This window comes from Mustela lutreola, chromosome 4 (assembly GCF_030435805.1).
Source record: "Mustela lutreola isolate mMusLut2 chromosome 4, mMusLut2.pri, whole genome shotgun sequence".
Classification (NCBI taxonomy): Eukaryota; Metazoa; Chordata; class Mammalia; order Carnivora; family Mustelidae; genus Mustela; species Mustela lutreola.
In genome coordinates this window covers 107,398,229-107,422,169 of record NC_081293.1, presented here as the reverse complement: position 1 = coordinate 107,422,169, position 23,941 = coordinate 107,398,229, and the positions used below count along the sequence as shown (strand labels likewise).

The 23,941-nt window shown below is 57.7% G+C and overlaps 1 protein-coding gene across 1 annotated transcript in view; it reads right to left on the bottom strand.

Annotated features, from left to right (window-relative positions):
* PKD1L1 (polycystin 1 like 1, transient receptor potential channel interacting) overlaps window positions 1-23,941 on the bottom strand; it is a 97,502-nt gene that overhangs the window by 67,908 nt on the left and 5,653 nt on the right. Inside the window, exons 6-18 of the mRNA XM_059172526.1 lie at window positions 19,011-19,181; window positions 17,362-17,481; window positions 16,753-16,921; window positions 15,820-16,059; window positions 14,235-14,367; window positions 12,308-12,514; window positions 9,194-9,375; window positions 7,021-7,242; window positions 4,765-4,925; window positions 2,947-3,249; window positions 2,791-2,858; window positions 2,168-2,288; window positions 377-553 (exon numbers count right to left, since the gene is read on the bottom strand). Of these exons, the coding sequence (XP_059028509.1) occupies window positions 377-553; window positions 2,168-2,288; window positions 2,791-2,858; window positions 2,947-3,249; window positions 4,765-4,925; window positions 7,021-7,242; window positions 9,194-9,375; window positions 12,308-12,514; window positions 14,235-14,367; window positions 15,820-16,059; window positions 16,753-16,921; window positions 17,362-17,481; window positions 19,011-19,181 (2,274 nt within the window). The remainder of the gene's footprint in view (window positions 1-376; window positions 554-2,167; window positions 2,289-2,790; window positions 2,859-2,946; window positions 3,250-4,764; window positions 4,926-7,020; window positions 7,243-9,193; window positions 9,376-12,307; window positions 12,515-14,234; window positions 14,368-15,819; window positions 16,060-16,752; window positions 16,922-17,361; window positions 17,482-19,010; window positions 19,182-23,941) is intronic.

Genomic DNA, 23,941 nt, shown 5'->3' with positions numbered 1-23,941 from the left:
AGCTGTACCACAGGAGCAGGGCCCCGGGGCCCACTTTGTGGGGTGACTGTCCCCAGGCAGGAGGACGCGGCCGTTGTGCACACGGGCATCGGGGTACCTGGCCTCAGGGTCGTGCATGGGCACCAGCTCAGCAGGAACCCCCTCCACCACCCCATTTGCTGGCACGGCTACCAGAGGGCCCCAGGGGCATGTTCTGCCTTTCATAAGGAGCCTCCTCTTCCTGCAGGCCCCAGAGAAACACTCACAGGCAGAACAGGCATGATGACCCCAAGGACTTCTCCACTGAAAGGAAATGTTGTGGAAGAAATGGAGGGGCCGGTCCCCAAACCCTTGTGACCCGGCTACAAAGCCCCAGATCTAAAGGGAGGGCTCCTACCGGAGGAGGTGTAGCCGTGGAAGCGAGCGCGGCTGACCAGGGACTTGGACCAGTCCACAAGGAGAGTGGGCCTGGCGGTGGCCAGAGAGTCCAAAGGGCCCAGCAGGTTGTCCCCATCCCCGCGGCCTCCATCAGGATTCGAACTCGGGCCTGCGCCCGGGAGGCTAGCATCGGCCCCTGGGAAGATGAGGCAAGTCAGCACGTGGTCCTGGGACAGAGTCCCACTGATCTGAAACATCATCCGTAACTGTGCCAGCGTTGCTGGGCGCCCGTGTCGCAGCACGGTGACACTCCACACTCCACACTCCAGAGCCGTCCTTCAGCACTGTGCGGTGGGGGCGTGACGGCCTGTTCCCTCCCGCCCGGCTTTGACGGCTCCGCAGACACCCTGCTTGCTGAGCCCAGGAGCTGGTCCCTGGCAGAGCCGCTCACAGAGCGACAGGGGCCAGGCTGCCAGCAGCCCAGTGGAACAAGTCAGCCCAGCAAACCAGACGACACTCGCCACCCCCGGACTCCAGAGCCAGGTGACCGTGAGCAAAGACAGGGGAGGGTGTGGGGAGGGACTGACTCAGAGCCGTGGGCCATCGGCGGGCAGTCCCCTGGGAGGCGAGGTGCGGACAGAGGCCAGAATGAGCTCTGGAGTGAACACTGGAGAGAGGTTGGAGATGTAGCTGGAGGGGGTGGGAAAGAGGGCAATCAGGTGGGAGAATGTGCCAGAAAGCCGCCCAGGATAGGTCTGCAGGGGGCGTCTGGGTGTGCCCTGAAAGCACCAGGGCTGTCTAGGTGGTGGGAAGGGAGGCAGGGACAGAGGAAGGACTCCTGCACGGTCCAGCATGTGGCGTGGCAGGACCCCGTGGAGAGCAACAGACTCCAGGCTCGCAGTCACAGACAGAAGACGTAGTGAGAATGTGACCCCCCGTTCTGAGTGAGTCACCGTCAGGAGGGGCGATTTTACGAATATGAAGTTCTCTTCCTTCAGTGTTACTGATAAGACACCCGTTGTGAGCGTGCAGCCAGCCGCGTACACGCAGGTGTGGTCGCAGGAGGGAGCACAGACAGGCCTAACGATACCACAGAGGCAGGAGGAGAGGAGGAAGCCGGCGAAAACAGGGAGCAGATCCCACGGACAAACCCTCCACGACTGTCCAGCTCCTCCGCCCACGGACACGCCGCCCCCTGCCCGTCCAGCTCTTCTGTCCATGGCTATATCGTCCACCAACCACACATCTGTCCACTCAAGAACACACTCGCTGTGGCCAGGGTTCCAGGCACCACGGTTGTCTGGGATGGGGGTCCCCACGCTCCCTGGACGCATCCTTGGAGAGCTAGAGCAGGACAGCCAGGGAAAGAGCCGCAAGCATCGCATGCACCAGCTTCAAGCACTACAAGTACGCTGGGCTGTCACGGGACGGAAGGGATACAAGACAAGACGAAGGGGACGCCCAGAGGAAGGAAACAGAAGGCGACTGAAAGGAGGCAGTGCTTCACAGTGACGTCCCAGGAAGGGCGCTAAGGGGTTATTTTCGGCATCGACCGCCTACGGACCAAGGCATGGGAGTGCAGCAGCGCCTGCCTGTGGGGGTGGGGCTACGTGGGGTTCTGAGTACAGGGGACCTGAAGTGTAGCAGTGGGTGAGCTAGAAGATTCGGGTCTGATGTGCCCTGCATCACTGGGAGCTCTCGGAGCTCGTGCTGTGGGGGAGCAGGGAGGCAATTCCCAATCTCAGGGGCTTCAGAGACTAGACTGGTGTGCTGATGGAGCCCCAGGAAGAGGTGACGGTCACAGACTCACAGTCGGCGGGCTGTCTCCCTCTGGGTGGCACGGCTTCTTGGAGATCGCTGTAATAGGCTTCAAAATCTATATGAGGGGAAAAACAGGCCATGTCACGGAAAGCCACAGACTTCCCCAAAGTCTACACGACCCTCCTGACGGCACACACAGGCTGCCGGGGTCTGAGTCTCGAGTCCACACCCGGCTCCACGTGTGTCACTGCGTCACCGCGACAGTGGAGGCAGGTGTCTGCGTGTGTAGCTTTCCCGGGATATAAGCCAGCCGCTGGGTGCAGGCCGAGGCCAGGACCCCACTCTCCAAACTCTCACTGTCCCTTCAGAGAGTGTCGCACCCCCTCCTCTCAGAAGGAAGCAGGGGACACAAGCATGTCCTGCTGCAGATATTACTGTTCTGTCCCCATGGCGTCCTGTCCTAGCAGCTGACCTGAGGCCAGGGCGTCCTGGGGCAGGGTGGCACCTGCCGGACCACAGCCTAAGGAAAGCACAGTGTCAATGGTGACAGTGGGGAGGGACAATAAGGGACAGGCAGAGTCTGGGCCACAGCTTTGCTCCCTGACGACGAGCTCCTTTCTCGACTTTGGAGGCCCAGAAACCGTTTCTGGGCAGCCTGAAAACGAGCGATACCGTGAAGGGCCTGGTGCTGCAAAGGATAAGGGACGAGGGAGGCCATGTGCACAGGCAGCTGTCAGAGCCTGGACAGGTTTGCGGGTGGGAGGAAGGCCCTGAGACCCTATGAGCATCCCACAAGCTGTGCGGATGTGACGGGACAGGAGCACTTACCAGAGGAGGTGGGGGACGGGCTCTGGGGGGACAACCTCCGAGGGGGGCTGGGTCCTGGGGAACGCCGGTCACCCACAGCAGGAACCCAGTGCCTGCTGACTGTGGGCCCCGAGGAGGGTTTCCTGGTGGCTGAGAGGACCGGCGGGGCCTGGGTCTGTGGTGACAGCTCCCGAGAAGACAGTGTGCCCATTGCGTGGGGCTCCAGCCAGCTCGGCCTCGCGGATGGTGGACTGGACTCTGGCAGCTTCGAAATCGCCCCCAGGCCAGCAGCGCCCAGCAGCCCCACTGTTCTGCAAGAGGGGACTTGAACAAACATGGAGCCGGGTGAGACTTTCAGACCAGAAAAACTATGTGGTTGAAAACAGTCTATGGGGGCATCTGGGGGGCCCAGTTAGTTGATTGAGCATCTGACTGTTAGTTTTGGTTCAGGTCATGGTCCTGAGGTCCTGGAATCGAGCCCCACACTGGGCTCTGCTCCGCGGGGAGTCTGCTTCTCCCTCTCCCTCTGCCCCCCACCTGCTTATGCCCCCCATAAATAAAATCTTTAAAAATAATAATAATAATAAATACAAAGGTCTACAGATTCCATCAGCATGCCATTTTAACAAACGTGACCAATCTCTGAAAAGGATGCGTCCCAGAAAATACCGGGGAGCATGGGTTTCACCTGGAGGCAGGCCAACCACCCCCCGAGAAGCAGGAGGGCAGCCGGCGCCATAGCTCCCCCGGGATCTGCTCGCCACGGACTCCCCCTGCACCAGCATGCCTGGCACAGTTGTTCACGTCTACTCTAGACACTGTCTGGGCGTGTGGAGCCTTTGACCCTCCCTCACTTGTCCATGTCACACGTAACGACTCTAAAGAACGCGGGCATAATTACGAGAAAGGATGAACGACAAAGAGAAAACTTCTACAGATGTAACACGAGGACGTCTCGCTAGAGTGAGCTTGTCCTCACTGCTGTCACAGAGACGGCTTCTGTGACAAGAAAGGGAGACACATGGCCTTCGGACAGTCACTGGCTTGGCTGCAAGATTAACCACCTGGGGGTGGGGGGGTGCGGTTTGCCCCGGTTCCTCCCATGCATTCCCCACCGGCTTTGCTTCTGGAAAACCCAATTACGTTGGGAACGTGGGAACAGCTCCCCCGCAGAGAAGGGCACAATGGCCCCTATGTGTTCCTGCCCCCCTCGCTGGGAGGTCCCCTGCGCTTAGAGCCCGAGTATGGAAGCTTCGTGCGGCCCCGTGGGACAGATACAGAGTAAGTGTGGGCCTCTGAGGCCTCGGCACAAGCTGCTGACCCCGGAGCCAGCCATACCCAGCTCAGAAACAAAAGCTCCTCTGTCCGCCATTCCCAGCCGTCTCTCTCATCACAGAGGCCACGGGTGAGAACCCCTCCCCCTCCTGGCTCGCACCCAGGCCATGTCCTGTCCCAGAGCTGGCACGTTCTCACATACCGTCTCACGTCACCTGGCCACTGCCCTGCGCAGCACTGGGACCCACCCTTCCCACCCAAGAAAACCACCTCCTGGAGAAGGGTCTGAAATCGCAGGTCTCAGAGCTGGGGCGGGGACTGGCCCCAACGACAGCAGGAGCCGCGAGGGATGGAGGCAAGTTCTGGGTCGTGTGCAGGTGTCTGAGCCGCAGCGTTCGGGCATCTCTGTCTCCGTGAGCATAAAGGAGAGGGGCTGGGGAGCTCGGTGTGATGGGCACAGCCAGGGACACTGGTCCGGGCGCCGCGGAGCCTGCGTATCCTCAGCAACCCTTGAACACTGAGTCCTCGCCTGGGTTAACAAAATGAAGGCGGCCGTGACCTTACCTTCCATTCGGGTCCTTTCGGTCGCGTTGACCAGGAAGAGGTCCCAGGAGTAAGACAGGGTGTGCCCCTCACCACACTCGTCACACTCGGCTCGAAGAGAAAGCTCCTCGTTCCAGTTAACAAACACGTCCTTAAAGCTGACCCAGGAGATGTGGACGAACCTGTGCCATGCGAACCCGATTGGGGATTTTAGGGAGAACACTGGACAGTTCAGCGGCCTCGCTCGTTTGTGCTAAGGGTGGGTCGGTGCCAGGGCTGGCACGTCTGAGCACTGTGGGGCGGCCGAGCCCGCACCCAGCTCCCCCTGCTCCCCCCGGCACCACCTCATGACATGGGCTAGGTCCCAGGACGCACACGCACCGAGCCTAGAGAGGGTGTGTGAGTCCTCCAGGTCACACAAAGCTCAGGGCAGAGCCTGGATGGCCCCCTGGCCCCACAGCCCCCTGACCCCAGCCCCACCTGCACTGTCCACGGAAGGGAGGTCCCCCAAGTGTTCAACGCCTCGGGGCTCCCTCTGACCAACCTAAGCCTCACCTGGACATCCCCCAATGGCCAGGTATGTTCTTCATGTCCTGCAGCCTCACCGCCCCCTGTGGTCTGCCCCCCCCCCCCCCACATGGGCAACCCCGCCGGCTCCCTCAGTCCCGTGGCCCCACAGCCAGGCTTTCTCACTGACTGGCATGTGCAGTTCCTTAGGGCGTTATGTGGTACCCTGGGATGGCCACCAAGGCCTGATTCACAGGACCTTTTGAGAGACTCAGCCGCCATCAGCAGGTCACTATGGGAGAGAGCCCCCCAAGGGCACATGGGGGGCCAGCATCTCCCACATGAAGGCGGCATGCCCACACATGTCTCGGACTGTGGCCGCCACATGTGGCTCCCAGTGCAGGAACCCTGGGTGGAGGGAACCCAGCACGTGGGCCCACGCAGGTTCCTCGAGGGGCCTCAGTGGGCCTGTCCCTCTGTGTGTGTGCATCTCCATGTGTGAACGTGTCTCCCTGCGGGGTGTGTGTGCGCCTGATGGGTGGGGACGGGGTGGACTCAGGACAGAAGAGGCCCATCTGGCCCCCGGCCCCTCAGGACGTGGTCCGCAGCGGCCCAGATTATGCCTGACCATACTGACCGACGCCCACCCAATACCTTTGCACGATGAAGGAGTATTTTTAAATAAAATCTTTATCTTGTGAGCAGCAGAATTACATAGTATGTTGTGTTTTTAGAATAAAAGCTTATTCTAATTAATACTAATTAATTGAGATTAATTAACCTAATTCATATCTAAAAATCTATTAAATATAATTATCTAAATTACGACCCGAGGTTTGTAGCCCTGTACTGACATTCCTTCACTTTCTTTTTTTAATATGTATATATATTTTTTACAGTAAGTTGCACACCCAGCATGGGGCTTGACTGCATGGCCCTGAGATCAGAAGTCACGCTGTATCAACCAAGCCAGCCTGGAACCTTGATTCCTGCACTTTTATGTTGGGTCTGGCTGGACGTGGAGAGGCACCTGCGCCCGCCTGCTGAGACGCATTTTTCACCCCCTCAACCCTGAACCCCAAGGGTGGGGGTGGTCTCCACCAGAGGCATCTATCTGACCTCAGTGCCACAGCTTGCGTCCTCTCCTTTGTGTTGGTCCTGGCCAGCCACAGCTAATTTTCTTCTTCCTCCAGGAAGCCTGCCAGAACCCACTCTTTCTCCACACTTTTAACCCCGAGCTGTTTTTACACAACAAGGCAAAGGTAACTGCCCAGACCACTTGCAGGGTTCGTGTATGGGAGCAGCCCTGCGTGCCCCAGTCCTCCAGGCATCCTACTTGTCCCCTTGGGGGCGCATGGAACAGGTGTGGCTCATGCCAGCCTGTGTCCAGTGCAGGGCTCAGCGAGTCCCTCACTCAGGTGCTGGCCTGGCCTCCCTGTTGCAGGTCTGCTTTGTGGCTGGAGCACGACCTTGCTCCCTGCACTGCCCCATGTCACCACTGGCCCAGCCCCACGATGCCTGGAAGGCACTGCGCAGAGGCCCCAAGATGCTTAGCCTCTGTCCAGTCTCAGCCCAACAACAGACCCCTGTCTTGGGACAGCTGTCGGGACAGGCTCTGTCCCTGTGCCACCGGAGCGTGGGCTCCGCTGCCTTCCCTGGCCAGCCCCATTCCTCCTCAGCAGGCTCCGCTGGCTCCTACACCTGTCGGGCAGGGCACGGAAGGGCATGGCCCCTGGACCTGTCCTTCAGGGAACCAGGGGCAGGCGGTACCTGAGCACCAAGTCGGGGCGAGGAGACAGGAACACCTGCGCCTCTGAAGAATTCCGGCCGGCGCTGGACACCGTCAGCGTCACGACAAACTGATCATAGCTGTCGCTGAGAGAGTCCGCAGGGAAGGCAAGGGAGGGAGCCCCGGCATCCAGGCTGTGTGGCGAGGAGGTGGCGAAGCAGGAGTGCCCGGGGCTGCTGGCCACGGTGCATTTCCAGTGATAGCTGCGGGAGAAGGCACCACGGGGCTGAACGCACCTGCCCCAGCAGTCAGGTGACCAGCCCGGCTACTAACGGGGCTTTCCTGGGGCCCCAGGGGAGCAGGCGGGCCGGGGGATGTCTCCCTTCTCTCTGACGGAGGTGGGATGGGCGGTTCCAACGCTGGAGCAGGGCTGCCAAGGTCAGGGGCCAGGCCGCGCCTCACCCAGCTCATGGACTTGGGGCCCTGCTCTGGCCCCACGCATGCTACTTCCCACCCCCTCTGGCACCTCTGCAGCCCCCAAGAAGTGCACGGCCTCTGACCCTGGGAAGGCCAAGGCTTCGGGGCCTGCCCGTCCCAGAGCAGGAGGACAGGCCAGGAGATGAGTACCAGGCATCTCCCCTATGCCGTGCTCTGCCTTGTGACAGTCGCTCAACAGTTAGGAAGCCAGCCCCAACCCCGGCCAGGACAGGTCTTCTGGGGGACACATGGAGATAAGCAGCCCCACCGGGAGGTGCGTAAGGAGGAGGTACAGGCTCCCCACACAGCACCCCGAAGTCCACACCACAGCTCACCCCTCCGAGTTCACTTCCCAATCTGCACTGTGAGTGACCTGGACCTAGGCACCGGTTCTAAGCCTCCCTGTTTCCAGAGTCTATAGGAGCTTTTTTGGCACCGGTCCAGCTCAGGCCCTTGGGGGAGCAAACCTCCTCCTGGGCTGGGTGGAAACTGTCCCCCCTCCCCGGGAGCGGACTCTGCCCATCTCCGCAGACACACGCTGGGCTCCTGCTGTGGGCACCACACGGGGCTCTCGGGGAGGGTCCACAAGGCCAGGGCACGGGGGCAGCGTGTGTGTTGTTCAGAGCACGTGCGTGTGACCCACAAGTCCAGCAGGCCGCCTCTCGCCTCCACCAACAGCCATGCTCGGGACTCAGCAGCTGTCCACTCTCACTATTCAGAAATACCCGCGGACGACCCACTCTGCGCCGGGCACAGGGACATGCCAAGGCACGGCCCTGCCCACTGGTGTGAACATGCCAGCAGGGATGAAGGACTGTGGGATGTCATGGGAATGGGGGCTCTGGAAGAAGACACCACAGAGTCAGCACGGGACAGTCATCACCGCGGGGTCATCGGAAGCCTCCCCGGGCGTGTGATGTCCGAGCGCAGATGGAAGGGGGGCGGGCGGTGACGGGGCTCTCACAGACTCCGTCCACCTGCTCTGTGAAGACTGGCCTGAATGCTGGGAAGGACCCCTCCGTCAGCAGAGACGGGAGGCCACCCGGGGACCAGGCTGGAGACGGCGGGACACCCAGCCTGGAGGCCAAGAGCAGTGCGGACGCAGGATGCTTGCTGGAGGCGACTGTCACACGGATCGGGTCCCATCAGGAAATCAGGTGAGGCCACCAGGGAGGGCGTGTGGATGGGGAGGGGGACCAAGGCCTGAGCGGGGGACCTCCAGCAGCGTGGGAAGAGGGGCACGCGGAGCTCAAGTCCCCCCTTCGTCAGAGCAAGAACGTCAGTCACAGAGAAACGTGTTTGCCAAGGACTGAGGGGTCCCGCTACGATGTGGAGACCCAACGCCCTGTGTGACGGAGTGATGACAGGGGCCTTGGGAGGGTTTAGGTCGAGGAGATGGAGCCTCCAGGAAGGGACAGATCGCGTGCCTATGGCGGAGCCCCCGGCACCCCCTCCCCACCCACCCTGTGAGGACGCCACGAGAAGAACCAGCTAGGAACCAGGAGGCAGGTGGTCCCAGACACCGAACGGCTGGCCCTCCCTCCGCCTGCTGGCCTCCAGTCCACAGGAAGCCGTGTCCGCTGCCTGTGAGCTGCGCAGCGCACGCACTGACACACGGCAGCCTCACTTCTCAAACACCGATGTCCAGCGCTACTCCCGTCTGAGTGACAGCCGTCCCCCCGTCTCCCGTATGTTCGGCTTCCAGGGGAGATGTGAGTCGGGCTCCCGCGTGCTCACCTGAGGACGGCCCCCGGGTGGTCTGGGTCGTAGGACTGGGAGCCCGTGAGGACGACGGGGAACGAGGGGGCTCTGGAGAGGAACAGGTGCGTGCCCTCGGAGATGACGCTGACGGGGGCCCGGGCTCGCACCTCCACCGCCACGCTGTAGCTGCTGTGCACCACGCTGCCTACCACCCGGACCTGGAATGCGGTGACAAGGGGGTGTCACCCAGGGGACTTGGCAGGAGGCGTGCTGGGGCCAGACACCCTCTGATGCTGCAAGGAGACTGGGGCACCCGGTCGGCTCCACTAGTGGAGCGTGCGACTCTTGATCTCGAGGTCGTGAGTTCCAGCCCCACCTTGGGTGTAGAGATGACTTCGAAGCAAATAAGTAAGTTCAAAAACAAGAGAACGCTGGAAGGAAACTGTGAATGTAAGCGTGCCGCCAGCTCCGACAGTACCTCACCAAGATGCTCCATTATTCTGATACCCACCAGTCACCTGTGTCAGAGACCGCCTACTGTGTGCCAGTGCAGCCAAGGTGGCTGGGGCAGGGGCGGGCAGGGACATGTACTCACGTCTGGGGGCACACAGAGCTGCGACTCCCCAGGTACACCTTTGATGACATGGTCCTGGTCATCAGCACACGGGCCAGCTGCCAAGCCTGCTCCGCCGTCAGGAAGCTTGTCCTCGGTCTTGGATGGCATTAGCTGGCCTTCTGTAAGCTACATTTCTGGGGCACCTGGCTGGCTCAGGCGGCGGAGCAGCTGACTCTTGATTTCGGCTCAGGTCATGATCTCAGGATCGTGAGATCGAGCCCCGTAGGGCTGCACACGGCGGGACGTCTGCTTCAGACTCTCCCTCTGCCCCTCCCCCTGTTCCTACTCTCTCTCAAAAACAATCTCAAAAAAAAAAAAAAATCTACATTTCTAGCCCTCGTGCAACAGTCTTGAAGCAACGTAAATGAACTGTAAGACAATGATTCTGAAACTCGGGAATACTGGAACATTTTGTAAACCTGCCATTCAAAGTCTCTTTGAGAATGTGACACAATCTGGAACAACAGCGTCACACTTGCTGCTCTTTTCGTGGGTCTGGGCCCGGTTCTTTGTGACTTCCTTCAGAAAGGCACCCGAGGTTCCCTGCTTGCGGCTTTCCCACGTGGGGCCCCAACAGCCATCGACCAAATGTGTGATCCCACGCCCACCTACACCTCCATCTCTGCTCAGCCCCTCCTGCCGCTGGAGGAACCATCAGGAATGTCCAAAGACGGGGACGTGCGGGGCGCTGCTGGTCAGCATGGCAGTGACAGCAGGAGGTCTGCACATCGGAGGGTATGACCCACCGAGGCAACGTGAAGACAAGCTCAGACATCGGCAGAAGCACCTCAACAGGGCAGGTCCCATGACCTGAAGGAAGACGCGTCCGAGCCACTCGTGGGCAATGACAGGCTCGCGACCAAGCGTGCCAACATGGAGCCGCCGCACCTGGCAGCTTGGATCCCAGCCTCCACTCTTTCCACACAGACAGGACAAGTGCCGCAACCCCACTGTCCAGAGCCTGGGGGAAAGGAGCTCTCGCCTCCGGACGCACAGGCTACCGGCACATGGTCTCACCGATCGCGTCCATGCCCACATTCGCACACCTTACCCAGCTGCACTCACTTGCTCAGAACCAGTGGATCGAAGGGAAACCCCATGGGCTGTCGTGTCCTTTTCTCTTTTTGCCAGGTCACATGGCACTAGTGACCTTATGCAGTATGAACCAGACCCCGCAGGAATAGCCATTTCTAATAAAACCGACAACACCATCTGGGGTCTGCTAAGTTTGGGGCCAGACCAGACAGGTGGCCTCTCGGCAAGGCTGGACAGACGCCTGCCTCAGACACACTCCCCCACCCCATTCGTGCCCAGCTGGGACACTGGCAGTTAGGCTGGTAACACGGTCCAGTGGACCTCACAGGATCTGCTCTGGCCCTGTCAGTCCAGCTGAAATCTACCCTTCCAGGAGTCACTTCCCAGGTTCCTCAGCGACAAGGAGAGCTCAGGGGCAGTCACGGAAACGGGACACCTACTCGCCGCTGCCCAAGTGACATTGGACATGAAGATGTTAAGCTGTGTTAAACTAAAAAACAACGCAGACCATTATGGGAACAAGTGTTATTTGTTTGTTTGTTTGTTTAAACTATAACTAATAAAACGTTTCCACTATTTTAAAATTTAAGGAAAACTAGTGACACAGATCCTTATGATGCTTAATACAGACGGACCAAACCTCACCTCCTTGTCTGGCTCCTTCCCCTGCCCCAGCCCCAAAACACAAGGGCTGCCTGCCCTCCCTTCTCCCTCACTGCTCCCGGCCTGCGCCCGGAGACCCAGCACACTGCCCCCCTCCCCCACATCCACTGCCCTCCCTCCAACATTGCCATCACGGCCCCCTGAGACCCGATCGCTCCATCTCTGCCTTCCCCTGGTCATCAGAGAACCTCCTACTCATGTGTTCAGCCCCGTGTCCCCCCACCCACCCCCACAAACCCTGTGTGCTTCTAGGGGACCGTCCTGGCCTCTGCCATTCTGGAACCCTCTCCTGACCTGGCGCGCTGCAGGGCTCATAGCCACCCCTCCCTGGGAGGTGGTGAGCTCCCCGGGGAACTCTGAGACAGCAGGAAAACGCAGGCTGGTCTCTACCTGCAAACAGACTCTGCTCCATGAAGCCAACTCTTCTAGAAAGGACCATGACATATTTTCACCATTTTTCCAGCCAAAATACACCAAGTGCCAGCAGCAGCCCGGTCCGCAGGGTGTCCTCCTGGACTCTGTGGTCTGACTAACATGCCCTCCCATTCCAGGCGGGACGCTCTGTGACGACACAGACACTCCCTGATATTTCGGGACTACCTCAGCGACATCGTCAAAGCACATGCTCAGGAAGCTTCTGCTGAAAGAACGAGATTTTCACGATGACTTTCCTGCGTTTGGACACGCAACTTGCTCTCTGAGAGGTGCTAAGCATTTCTCGGCAGCCCAGCCCACGTGTTGTGACGACCATCATTATCTCAGGTACAACAGGTTGGAGGGACAGGGCTGAGCTCCTGCTCCGGGGCTGATGGGACAAATGTCTTCGGACCACCTACCCTGGCAAGAGCAGTGTAGTTGCCGGGCGCCAGGAAGTAGCTGGGGACAGTGACTGTCTGCCTGTGCGTGCTGACGGTGTGGGGCAGGGCCACCGGCCACCCCTGGGAGTTCCAGAAGGTCCAGGTGTAGGAGAGGCCTTGGGAGATGTCACAGAGGATTGCAGACTCAAATGTCACGGCCAGGGTCAGAGGCTGAGACCGCCACACCTGCAGGTTAGAGAGAAAGGTCTCGAAATGTCCGTTATGCTTGATGCCACAGAGAAGCATCTGGTGGCTCCGCAGGTTAAGTGCCTGACTCTTGATTTCCGCTTGGGTCACGATCGCAGGGCTGTGAGATCGAGCCCCACATCAGGCTCCACTCTCAGCAGGGGCCCTTCTTGGGATTCTCTCTCCCTCCCTCTGCCCCTCCCCTGCTCATGTTCTCTCTCTTTAAAATAAATACGTCTTTTTAAAAAACCATTTTATTTATTTTTTTTTCAAGATTGTATTTATTTATTTGACATAGAGAGACACAGCGAGAGAGGGAACAAGCACAAAAGCTTCCTTGCAGGACAGTTTAATGAAAATCTCCCACAACAAAGGGAAAAGCGTAAATGTCTAGAAGGAGTTGGGAAATGAGATTTTAAAACCGGTATTCCTTAACACTAGAAGTGGACCTTGGCCTTCCTTAAGTGTGTCCAGGGACACAGTGGGGCTCTCTTGCTGCATTCCAAATGATTTCCTCCTTCCCTTACACTTCCAGAAAATGTGTACAAGAAAAAATTTTATAAAGGAAAAATGGACTCATCAGTGTTGGTTCCTTTGTTTCAAGAATGAAAAACACTTGAGTCCTTCTCTTTAGAACAGAACCCCGGGTCACATCACCAGTAACAGTCTGGACCACATGCCGTGGGCGACACCCCTGGACCATGTCTAACCAGGGACAGGTCACATCCGGTGCCTCAACCTGAGAGCAGAGTCACGATTTAAATGCAGTCTGTCTCTCCTGGTTCCTGGCCATCCCGTCTCCATGGTAGGGTCCCTCTGACGTTCTGTTCATCCCCCCGACCCAGAAAGCCCACTGTCCGTGCACACACACAGGTGTGTGCTGGCCTAATGGGGGCTCGGGTCCTGCTTGTAAGGGGCCGTCCCCATCCTGCAGGAGCTATGTGGCAGGAATGATCCAGACCTTGCCCTGGGGGCTCTTCTGTGGGTCCCCCGATCCCCGCCACCTCTTCCCTGGTGGGAGGTACCTGACTCTGGACCCTGGTCGGAGGCCCAGCGTGCAGTCTGGAAATGCAGCCAAGTCACAGCTTGGATTTCCATGTGTCACAGACACTTCTGCCCTGACATGGGAAATCTGCTCTAACTCAGAGGAACAAAAGAAGTAAAATGCCACCGTCCTTCTCCTAACCCACAGTGGGTGCGCCCTCCCTCTCCTAACCCACAGTGCATGCTTGGGAAGGGACCAATCGTGTCTTTTTGGCTGTTGACTTCACAGGAATCCAAACATTCCTTTCTCCTGAAAATGCTTGAGTGCTTGGCACAAGCTATTTCTTTTTTTTAAAAGAAAATTCATTTATTTGAGAGACAGAGAGCAGGAGAGAGAGAGCACAAGCAGGGGAGCGGCAGGCAGAGAGAGAAGCAGGCTCCGGCTGAGCAGAGTCCAATGCGGGGCTCGATCCCAGGACCCCGGGACTATGACCTGAGCGGGAAGCAGAGGGCTAACCACTGAGCCGCCCAGGCTTGCACAAGCGATTTCTAAACAGCCCCTCAAAGCAGGCCAAACCGAACACCAGAGCGATGAAGGCCAATAAGGCCCCTTAAAGGCCAGGACGAGGCCCTCCCCCCGCTATCCCCCCAACCTTGCCAGGGCCCTCAGAAGCCCCAAGAGGTGCCCCCCTAGTGTCTGTTCCCCAAAATCCCGTTGTTCCCAGGCCCAGTCTACCTGCACCTTCCCAGGCCCCATGTTCCGCACGGGGGGCGGCTGGCAGGGCTCCCGCACAATGAACAGATGCTTTCGCAGGGAGGCGGCGCTGACGTCATTAAAGGCAAGGGCCTGGACAGTGAACTCTCCTTCCCTGCAAGGGCCACAGCACACAGGAATGCAAACACCCAGCCCACCAGGCGTCTGCCTCTCCCGCCCCCTTCGTAACAGCCTCCACCGCGTCACTGTGGGACCCGACCGCCAGACAGCCCACCCGTGAGCACAGAGGGCGTCTGCTCATGAGGTTGGTCCACAGGGGCCATCTGCTGCCTAGTTAACACACCAGCTGCCCGCCCAGTGCAGGGCAAGCCAGACGCCCAGCTCCCAGACTGATGTCACCTGCTGACGGAGAAACAGTTGTTCCGTGGGGACAGATCCCGGTGGCCATGGCCTGGCCCATCTGTGCCCCACGGTGTGACCCTCCATGTGATGGGCACCCTGTCCCCTCACCCGGAAAGTGGGCATGATCTTCCCGCTCTGCTCCCTGAGCCACAGAGTGCCACCTGCTGTCATGGTGTGTCCCTAAGGAGGGTGGGTCCTGCTGACCCCAGTGCAGGCTGTGGGGTCCCCCTCAGAGTCCAGGTGGTTGGGGACCCCTGGGACACTCCAAAGATGAGGCAGGGGTGTGAAGCAGTGCATGTCCATCCCGGAGCCACAGAGTACATCCCCAGGTCTGGGGCCCAGGTGTGCCCCTGGGGGAGCCTGCCCAGGCGCCCCCGATCAACTCCTTCCTCCCGTGAACACCCACCTCCCACGGAGGAGGTGCACAGGGAGAGCTCGCATTGGGCCGTTCGGGCATGTCCTTGTGGGTGGCGAGGCCACGGGGGCTCTCGAGGAAGTCCCACACTCAGGGAGGTCGGCCGTCTTTCCCTGCTGCTGCCGGCCACACAGGCCTCGCTTCTGGGCCCTTCTGCATCTGTCACTACTTCATTACGGCAGCGTAAACAGTGCCATGCCAGCCGGAGGCCCGGCTTTACCCAGAGGTCTGCACAGCCTGGGCAATCCAGGGTAGGGCTCACCCCCCGCTGAACAGCAGCGGCCCGGAGGCTCAGGCTCAGACCTGGCCTGCCTGCCCTTCACCATTCCCCTAACCTTGACAGTGGAAATCCTACGGTTTGTCTTGGTGGTTTCCTGTGGACACGCCCGCCTCCCCCAGGCAGGCCCAGCAGTGCTTGGATCTCCATAATGCTTCCTTCCAGGTAAACAGCAGGTGCTCAGTAAATGCCAAATGAAAGGACACAGCCCAAGCTCTTCAGCAGACAGTGAGCCCCTGGCAGTCCTTCTGGCACCTTCTACCTCTATCTGCGCCCCCACCCCTCATCTCACGGCTCTGTCCCTGCCTCCTGGTGTTCATAGTGACTGTTTTCCTGCCTGCCGGCCCCAGGCCCCGGACCGTGAGTTCCTGGACAGCAGGCTTATCTGACTCTCCTTGGTATCTGCCAACTGCACGTACTGCCAGGTCGGCTGTGGAGAACGAGGGGCTCACGCCTCACAAAGGCCCTTCCAGCCGCCACCACAGAGCTGTGCCTGTGACGGAGCCACTCACCTGCTATAGGTGTGACTGGCTAAATGGTCCCCCGGGCCCACGATGCCATCCCCAAAGTCCCAGAGGAAAGTGACGTCGGTGCCGAAGTTGAGCCTGAACTCAAATGTCACACTGGTGTTCAGCAGAGCTGAGGAGGGGGACACGAGCCGATTGACAACAATTCTCCTCTGCGTCCTGATGCGGTGGGGCTCCGAGGCCACGCTGCCCAGCCCGTTGGTGGCCCACACCGTCACGTTGTACCTGCGGGAGGACCGCCAAGGGGGCAGGAAGGGCAGGTGGGGGACAAGAACGGGTCAGAGGTAGAGAGCAGCCTCGAGAAAGGTGGGGGGAGGGGCGCCTGGGTGGCCCAGTGGGTTAAGCTCTGCCTTCGGCTCAGGTCATGATCTCAGGGTCCTGGGATCTAGTCCCGAGTCAGGCTCTCTGCTCAGCAGGGAGCCTGCTTCCCCCCTCTCTCTGCCTGCCTCTCTGCCTACTTGTGATCTCTGTCAAATAAATAAATAAAACCTTACAAAAAAAAAAAAAAAGAAAGAAAGAAAGAAAGAAAGAAAGGTTGGGGGAGGGGGCATTTTCATCTGCAGGCACCCCAGCCCCCACGGTTCCCCACTCACTGGGAGAGGTAGTGGGACAGTGGGACCACCCCTCATCTTCGTGTCAGTCATGTGCAGAGCGGCAGGAGCAGCACTGGGACCGGGGCTTGGATGGGGACTGACTTAGGTGGAGAAGGTGGGATCTGATCCCGGAACCGCTGGTTCCAAAGCCGCACACCCACCCCTAGCTTAGGCGGGAGGGACTTCGTGTCATCCTTTAGCCTTCCCCGTGTGCCCCTCCTGTCCGCAGCGGCGTCCAAAATCATGGCAGCGGCAGTGGGGGAGTCTGTGGGCGAGCTGCAGGCAAGCTTCCTGCGGCCGCCTGCTGTGATGCCTGCACACTCACCACTGAGGGGTGCTGAGTCTTTTCTTAATGCTTCTGGACGTTGTCCTCACGGCTGGACCTTCTCCAAATGACCACATGAACTCCAGGGGGGTCGTTTCCTCGGTAACAGCCAGAAAAGTGATGTGGGTGTCGGTGGCAAACACGGTTCCGTTTGTGTAGACAGAGACGGCTGTGAGAGTGGGGTAGGGAGAGAAGAATCGGTGCCGAGGTCGGGGCCCTGCAGGGACGCCAGCTCCCTCACACCCTCACCTCCCACACAGGGCGCCAGGAGGGACGGTCCCCATCCCACATGGAGGGCTGCAGTGGGAACCCACTGGGCGACTCTGGCCCCAGATCAAAGGCCAGTGAAACCGTAGCTCATAAAGTGAAAGCGACCACCTGCAAGCTCTCCCCAAAGAGCACGGGTCGGGACCGGGGCAGGGGGAGACTTCTACCCACCCCACAGCTTCAGGCCGAAGCCTTGACACGTGTGGTTTCTAGACAGCACTAGAACGAACTGCAGGGGAGCGCAGAGCTGGCTCGAGGGCCAAAGCGACTCTCAGCAGAGCTCAGCAGAGCACCAGGCGACCTCCGGGGCCCTACCCAGCCAGACTCGGAGGGAGGACATACGCTGCATGTGATACCGGACGGTCATGCGGCCCCACGCCCGGCCGCCCCCCGCTGGGCTCTGAGATGTGAAGGTCACGTTGCTCGAGGGACCGGCTGGAAATCGATGCGAGACAACGGAGCCTGAACAGACGACAAAACACAACGAACACGTGTGAGGGCCAGAAGGGCCATGCCTCCGTCTCACGTGGTGGATGACCAGGATTTTCCATCGTTTACTCTCCGCCTCTGAGTTCCGGTGACGTTCAAGTTCTGACGAGGGAGCCTGGAGGTCGGACAGGCCCATGGGCCATGGGCCTTGTCCGGAACGTCTCTCACAACACTGTTCGGTGTTTGCTGCTCCTGAGAATGGCTGTGCTCGGGGCGGGCATGTTCATCCGTTGCTGGACGGCCTTGTGTTGAAGGATCTCCCCGATGGGCTCACTAAGGGCTGTCTTACTGCACAAGGCCCTCAACGGGGCCCTGGTGAGCCTCAGACTGGTGACCCCACGGATACGCAATGCAAAGTGCCGCACATGTAGGACAGGAGCACACGTGTGTGTGTGCATGTGTGTGTGCACGTGGGCGTGTGTGCATGGGCGTACGCGGCGGACAGGCACCACACGGCCCGCTGGGTCCCAGAGGACTGGCGTGTCTGGGGGGGTTCAGAACAGCCTGCGTGTCTGCATGAGGAAAGGAGGGGTCTTTCCCTTCAAGCACTGCTGCCCAGTGTCGTTTTTCCCTGCACAGGGAGAAAGGCTCATTTGTAACAATAGTCACGCGGAGTGCTGTCCCGTTCACCCGAGCTTTAGAATTCTGAAGAACTGACACTGTGGCTGACAGAGACACCCTCCATGGCAGCAGCTGCGGCTCCGCAGGCGGGAACGCGGCACTGGCCACAGAACGAAACACATGTGAGAGTGGGGGAGGGAGAGAAGCGTCGGCGCGTATTTGCGCGGGACACGGCATGCTACCCGCACCTGTGCCCTCCGATTCCAGCTCCTGACACAGGATCACCAGGGACAGGATGCCCACCCACCCCCTGCCAGCTCTAATTTCTTGGGTGGAGAGGCTCCCGCAAGGCCAACTGCATGGAAGCCGGACGGTCAGTGTGGGGAACAAGGTTCAAAGACCTTCATGTGAGCAGGTGCCTCGGGACACGTGCCCCACTGGCTTCCCCTCCTCCTGCTTCTGGGAAACATAACCCGTTGCCCCAGCCACTCAGGCCGAGCACTCTGCGGCCGTCTTCAACGGGCTCCCGTGTCTGCCCACGACTCTTCCCTCCATGTGATGCTGACATGTGCCTGATGCCCCGCTCCCGCCCTGCTGAACCCCCAGGTTCCTCGTCTACCACACTGAGCGGATGTGGGGCCCCTTGCTGGTGACTGGGGGCTGATGGGAGCAGAGCACGAGCAGATGGCCTGACCCCTGTGAGCGCTCATCCATCCCCAGCTCCTGTGTTTCTGACACCAACCTCGATGCCTTTCTTAGACCGTCAACCCTGAGACCAGGACCTGGGGACTTCATCCGCACATGCCCCTCAGAGCACAGCGCCATGCCAATGAGGCAGGGGAAAGGATGAATGTGTGTCTGTGCAGACAGTCAGCTGGACCCGGATGGTACTACGCCAGCCCAGGCGGGTCTGGGCGCTCGACTCCACGTGTGTCTCTTACCTTCCTGACCCATGCCAGGGCTGGCAAAGAGGAGAAGTTCGTCCTTGTGGATGCTGCTGGAATTCATGAACACGGACACGGCCGCAGGGCCGACCTCCACAAAGTAAGGCCCCAGCTCCTTTTCAGTTCCACAGAACTCGTAGATAAATGCCCGGAGCACATGGACTCCTCCTGGGAAGAGAAGAGGCACGTGATAGTTACTAAGAGCACGTGCAACCCTGAACGTCCGTGCAAGGGTGACGAGGGGTGCATCCTCTGGGGATGGACCCAGCATGGGTGGCCTTCTCTTGCCGCAGGGGCCACCTCGTAGGCAGGGAAGCTGTGCGGGGCACATCACATGCAACAGGGCTTGGTGTGTGCTTTCATGCTCGGCGCCATGAATGTCTTAGTCGTTTGTTAACCAAGGATGCTGCGTTCTCATGCCGCCCTGGGTCCTGGGAACAACACACTGGAACGTATCCACAAGGAAGCAAACAGACATCGTCACTCTGCAGCAAGGCAAGAGAAGGCAAGAGCTGTGACGATCACAGACACACACGCGCACACACACATGCACACACCGGTCTTCTAGGAAGTGAGGGGTGGGGTGCAGCCGGCTGGCGGGAGGGAAACAGACCAGAGAGCACGACAGGAGGGACCTGGAGGCAAAGCGAGAAGGATAAGCCAGATGAAAGGAGCAGAAAGGATTCGAGAAGCAAAGGGACTCAGCACGTGCCTGGCCAGAGTGCCATAAAGAAAGCTGAAATGCCAGCACAGAAATGACTTAAAGACATAATTAAAAAAAAAAAAAAATCTTTCCTGGGGATGTCTGGTGGACTCAAAGCATCTGCCTTTGGCTCAGATCATGATCCCAGGTTCCTGGGATCAAGTTCCTCATGGGGCTCCCTGCTCAGCGAGAATCTGTTTCTCCCTCTCTCTCTGCCATTCCCCCCACTCATGTCCTTTTTCTCAAATAAATAAAAATCTTTTTTTAAAAAATCCTTCCCAAAACAAAGGAAATGAAGCATGCCGACACCCTGGAAAGGCACAGCGCGCAGCAGACCGAGTTGATGTGGGACAGCCGGCGCCGAGACGCGTTCCCGCACAGGGACCTCACATCTAAACAATGACTTTGAGCCAGACAAAGCCATCAAGTCATCTCCAAGGAGGAAAAAGGAAGCTGACCGTAGAGCCCCACAGCACAGAAGTGTGGACGGTCCCGCGGACGGCTCCCCGCGGCCCCGAGGACGAGGACCCAGCCCCGGCACTTCTGAGTACCTGTCTGTGGCCGGAGAACATGCACTTGATCCTGACATCAGATACAGATGATGTCAGTTCAAGGACCCCACTCGGGCCAGATAAGGGCAGAGAAACCCCTCTGTTCCTCAAGAAAAGAACGTGTGACCAGGACAGAAGAGGCAGCAAGCTGTCATTCACATGTAACAAGTCTGAGTATGGAAGAAGTGGGACCAGTATTCCACGAGTCTTCCTGACAAGCCTATTCTGAACAATGCGTCTGATCCGGGCCGCTGTGCCAACGTACGGAGGTCTCTCAACACTCAATGAATAGGCAAGCAGACAGCCTGATCAGAAACTGGACGGGGGCGTTCTGGACGGAGGCATGGCACCCAAGATGGTGAGACAGGGACCAGCACATACAAGATGCTCTGCATCCCGCATCAAGGCCGAGTACATGGGAACCACACCACTCAGGGACAGCCCCGATCGCCCCCGACGACACCCACCGTTGGCCAACATGTGGGGCCCAGGAGCGCTCGCTCACCGCTGGTGGGGATGTGAGACTGCCCATGCAGGGCGCCTGGCCGACTCCGTCAGAGGAGTGGGCGACTCCAGATGTCAAGGTCGCGAGTCCCCGACCCATGCCGGACATAGATAAATAAATACATAAACTTAAAAAATATGGTGCAGCTGCTTTGAGGGACAGTAGGGTGGTTTCTTTAAAACTAGATACAGCCTTACTCTAGGATCCAGCAATCACGAGAGCGTGGGACAGAGAGGTGCTGGGCTATCTGCTGAGACAGAGAGGGACTGAGGGGGAGGACCCCCCAAATCCTGCCTCAGGCCAGGTCCCCCTCCTCCTCACATGCTCTCACACTCACATATAACACTCGCACACACGCACATGTGTTTCTGGCAGGGGTATGATCAGGAGGACCAGACAGAGGGGGAGTGCAGGTGCTCAGGACATGAAGAGGTGAGGGGCCAACACGCCCGCTCTGATGAGGGACACGGGGCTAGGACACCCGACAACCTGCCAGCTGTGATCGCTTCATTTCTAACACTGACCACGTTTTAAGCCACAAAGACAACCTTGGCATGTTTTTTAAGCAAAATGGGAGAAAATATCTGCTCATCATGATGGGCTGGAACTTTGAATTAATACTGAAGCCAGAACACGAGAAAGGCCATGCGACAGGTGGTGATTTTACTTAAATAATAAATAATAATGCAAGCATCCAACTATAAATGGAAACCCAGACAAAAGCATTGTTTAAAAGCAGGAAGACGTCAGTAAAGATAAAAGCAGAAATTGATAAACTTAGAAGAGGAAATGTAGTCAATTTCCAAATTCCAAGACTGGTTCCTTTAAAAAAAAAAAAAGATTTATTTATTAATTTGAGAGAGAAAAAGAGCAAGAGTGGGGAAGGGCAGAGGGAGAGGGAGAAGCAGACTCCCTGCTGAACAGGGAACTCAATGCACTTGGCCCCAGGACCCTGGGATCATGACCTGAGCCAAAGGCAGGCACTTAACTGACTAAGCCACCCAGGCACCCCTGAGTATCCGACTTCATTTCAGCTCAGGTCATGGTTTCAGGGCCCTGGGATTGAGCCCCATATTGGGCTCCATATATCACACCGTGTCTGATTCAGTTTCTCCCTCTCCCTTTGCCCTTCCCTGCTCTTGGGCTCCCTTTCTTTCTCTGTGTCTAAATAAAACATTTTTTAAAAATTAAAAATTTTAAAAATTTAAAAACCCTTGATAGGAACCCTCTTACACAGTTGGTAGGAATGCAGACTGGTGCGACCACTCTGGAAAACAGTATGTTGATCCCTCCAAAAGTTACAAATAGAGCTACCCTACGACCCAGCAATTGCACTAGGAGGCATTTACCCAAAGGATACAAAATTACAGATTCAAGGGACACATGCAGCCTGATGTTTACAGCAGAATTGTCACCCACAGCAAAACTGTGGAAGCAGCCCAAATGTCCATCAAATGAGGCACGGATAAAGAAGATTGGTATGTGTATACACACATATATACAACCGAATATTACTCAGCTATCAAAAAGAATGACCTCTTGCCATTTGCAATGAGGTAGATAGAAAGTATTATGCTGAGCAAAATAAGTCCATCAGAAAAAGACAAACACCATGCGATTTCACTCGTATGTGGAACTTAAGAAACAAAACAAAAAGCAAAGGGGCAGAAAGAGACAAAGCAAGAAACAGACTCTTCGCTGCAGGGAACACGCTGCTGGTCACCAGAAGAGAGGTGGGGTGGGGGGAAGCGGGTGACGGGGATGATGGAGCGCACCTGCCGTGATGGAAGGCAATGTTGACTCCGTGTTGCACACCTGAGACTAACACCGCACTGTATGCGACCTAACTGGGGTTTAAAATTTTTTAAAAAGTCCTGAAAAAGGAGGAAAGATGAGAAGCTCCTCAACATTCAGGAAGTTCTACTGGCCCCAAATCTGGTACCAAGCTTAACAGGTGACACCAAAAGCATCTCGAAACAAAGATGCCACTGTCCTCTGTCCTCGGCCACCTTGTTTTGGAAGCAGCAGCCACGCTGAGTGAGTGAGACGAGGACGGGACAGGTGTCAGCTTGGAGGATCGGGGATGGTGTGTCCCCATCTGTAAATACTGTTCACGTGACCGGCCAACACTAAGGAGTGAGCTTCACAGTAACTACACACACTGTGGTCATTCAGAGCGACAGAGGGGACAGATTTCAATAGCGAACACGAGCGACTCTTGAACATCCCAATGACAACCCACTGGAAGAGAAAATGAAAGAAAAGATCCACATATCCCAGCACAGAAAATAAAATTTCTCCTGAGAATCGTGTACTTTTTCTGCGAAGACACTTTTAAATGCTCCTAAAGACACAAGGAAGACTTGGGCAGAGAAAGGTATTTTCACGAGGGGGGAGCTTCTTGAACATAAACAGTCTGCGGAAATCAACTCATGAATTTAACATTATGTGGACAAAAAGGCCCATAAGTTGTTTTCATGCGAGCCACTGGGAGTCTAAAGTCCACGTGGGAAAACGGACAAGTAAAAATAACCAGAGTAATTTTAGAAAAGACGAGTAACAGAGGGGAGCTCAGCTGCACGGACAGCAGAACCCAACCCACAAGCAGGGGTGAGGAGGGCAGGCTGGGGGGTGAGACTGGTGCTCTCCCGATCCCCAAGGGCAGAGCCAGCAGCACCTGGGTGTGGCCATTCAGATAAAAAGAAAGCAGAGCCAGCCCCCTCAGACTTGTAGCCGGAACGCACAGTCCAATGTACTAAATATTCAACTGCGCAGACATCTCAGAGACGAGCACTGTGCCTGAGGGGTGAACTCATGGCCCCCAGCTCCCTATAAGGTAGGGGTTGGAACTTCAAGAATATACCATACTCAAAAAATAATAATAATAAATAAACAAAAAGCAAACGGTGACATGGTGCTGGTGAGCAGGACAAGGTCGGAATTCTGCCCCCCGCCTCCACCCCCCAACACCAGCTCTGGGGACTCGGTCCTTGTCCACGCAGATTGGTTCTAGTGCCAAGATGTCTGGAGAAAGACAGCTTTTGTGACTTTGCCTAAATGCAAAGTGTTTGACATCTTAGTGCAAAAGATTAAGTGTGCAATGTTGTGTGTGTGCACGTGCACGTGTGCGAGTGTGTGCGTGTGTGTGTGTGTGTGCACCTGAAGGACC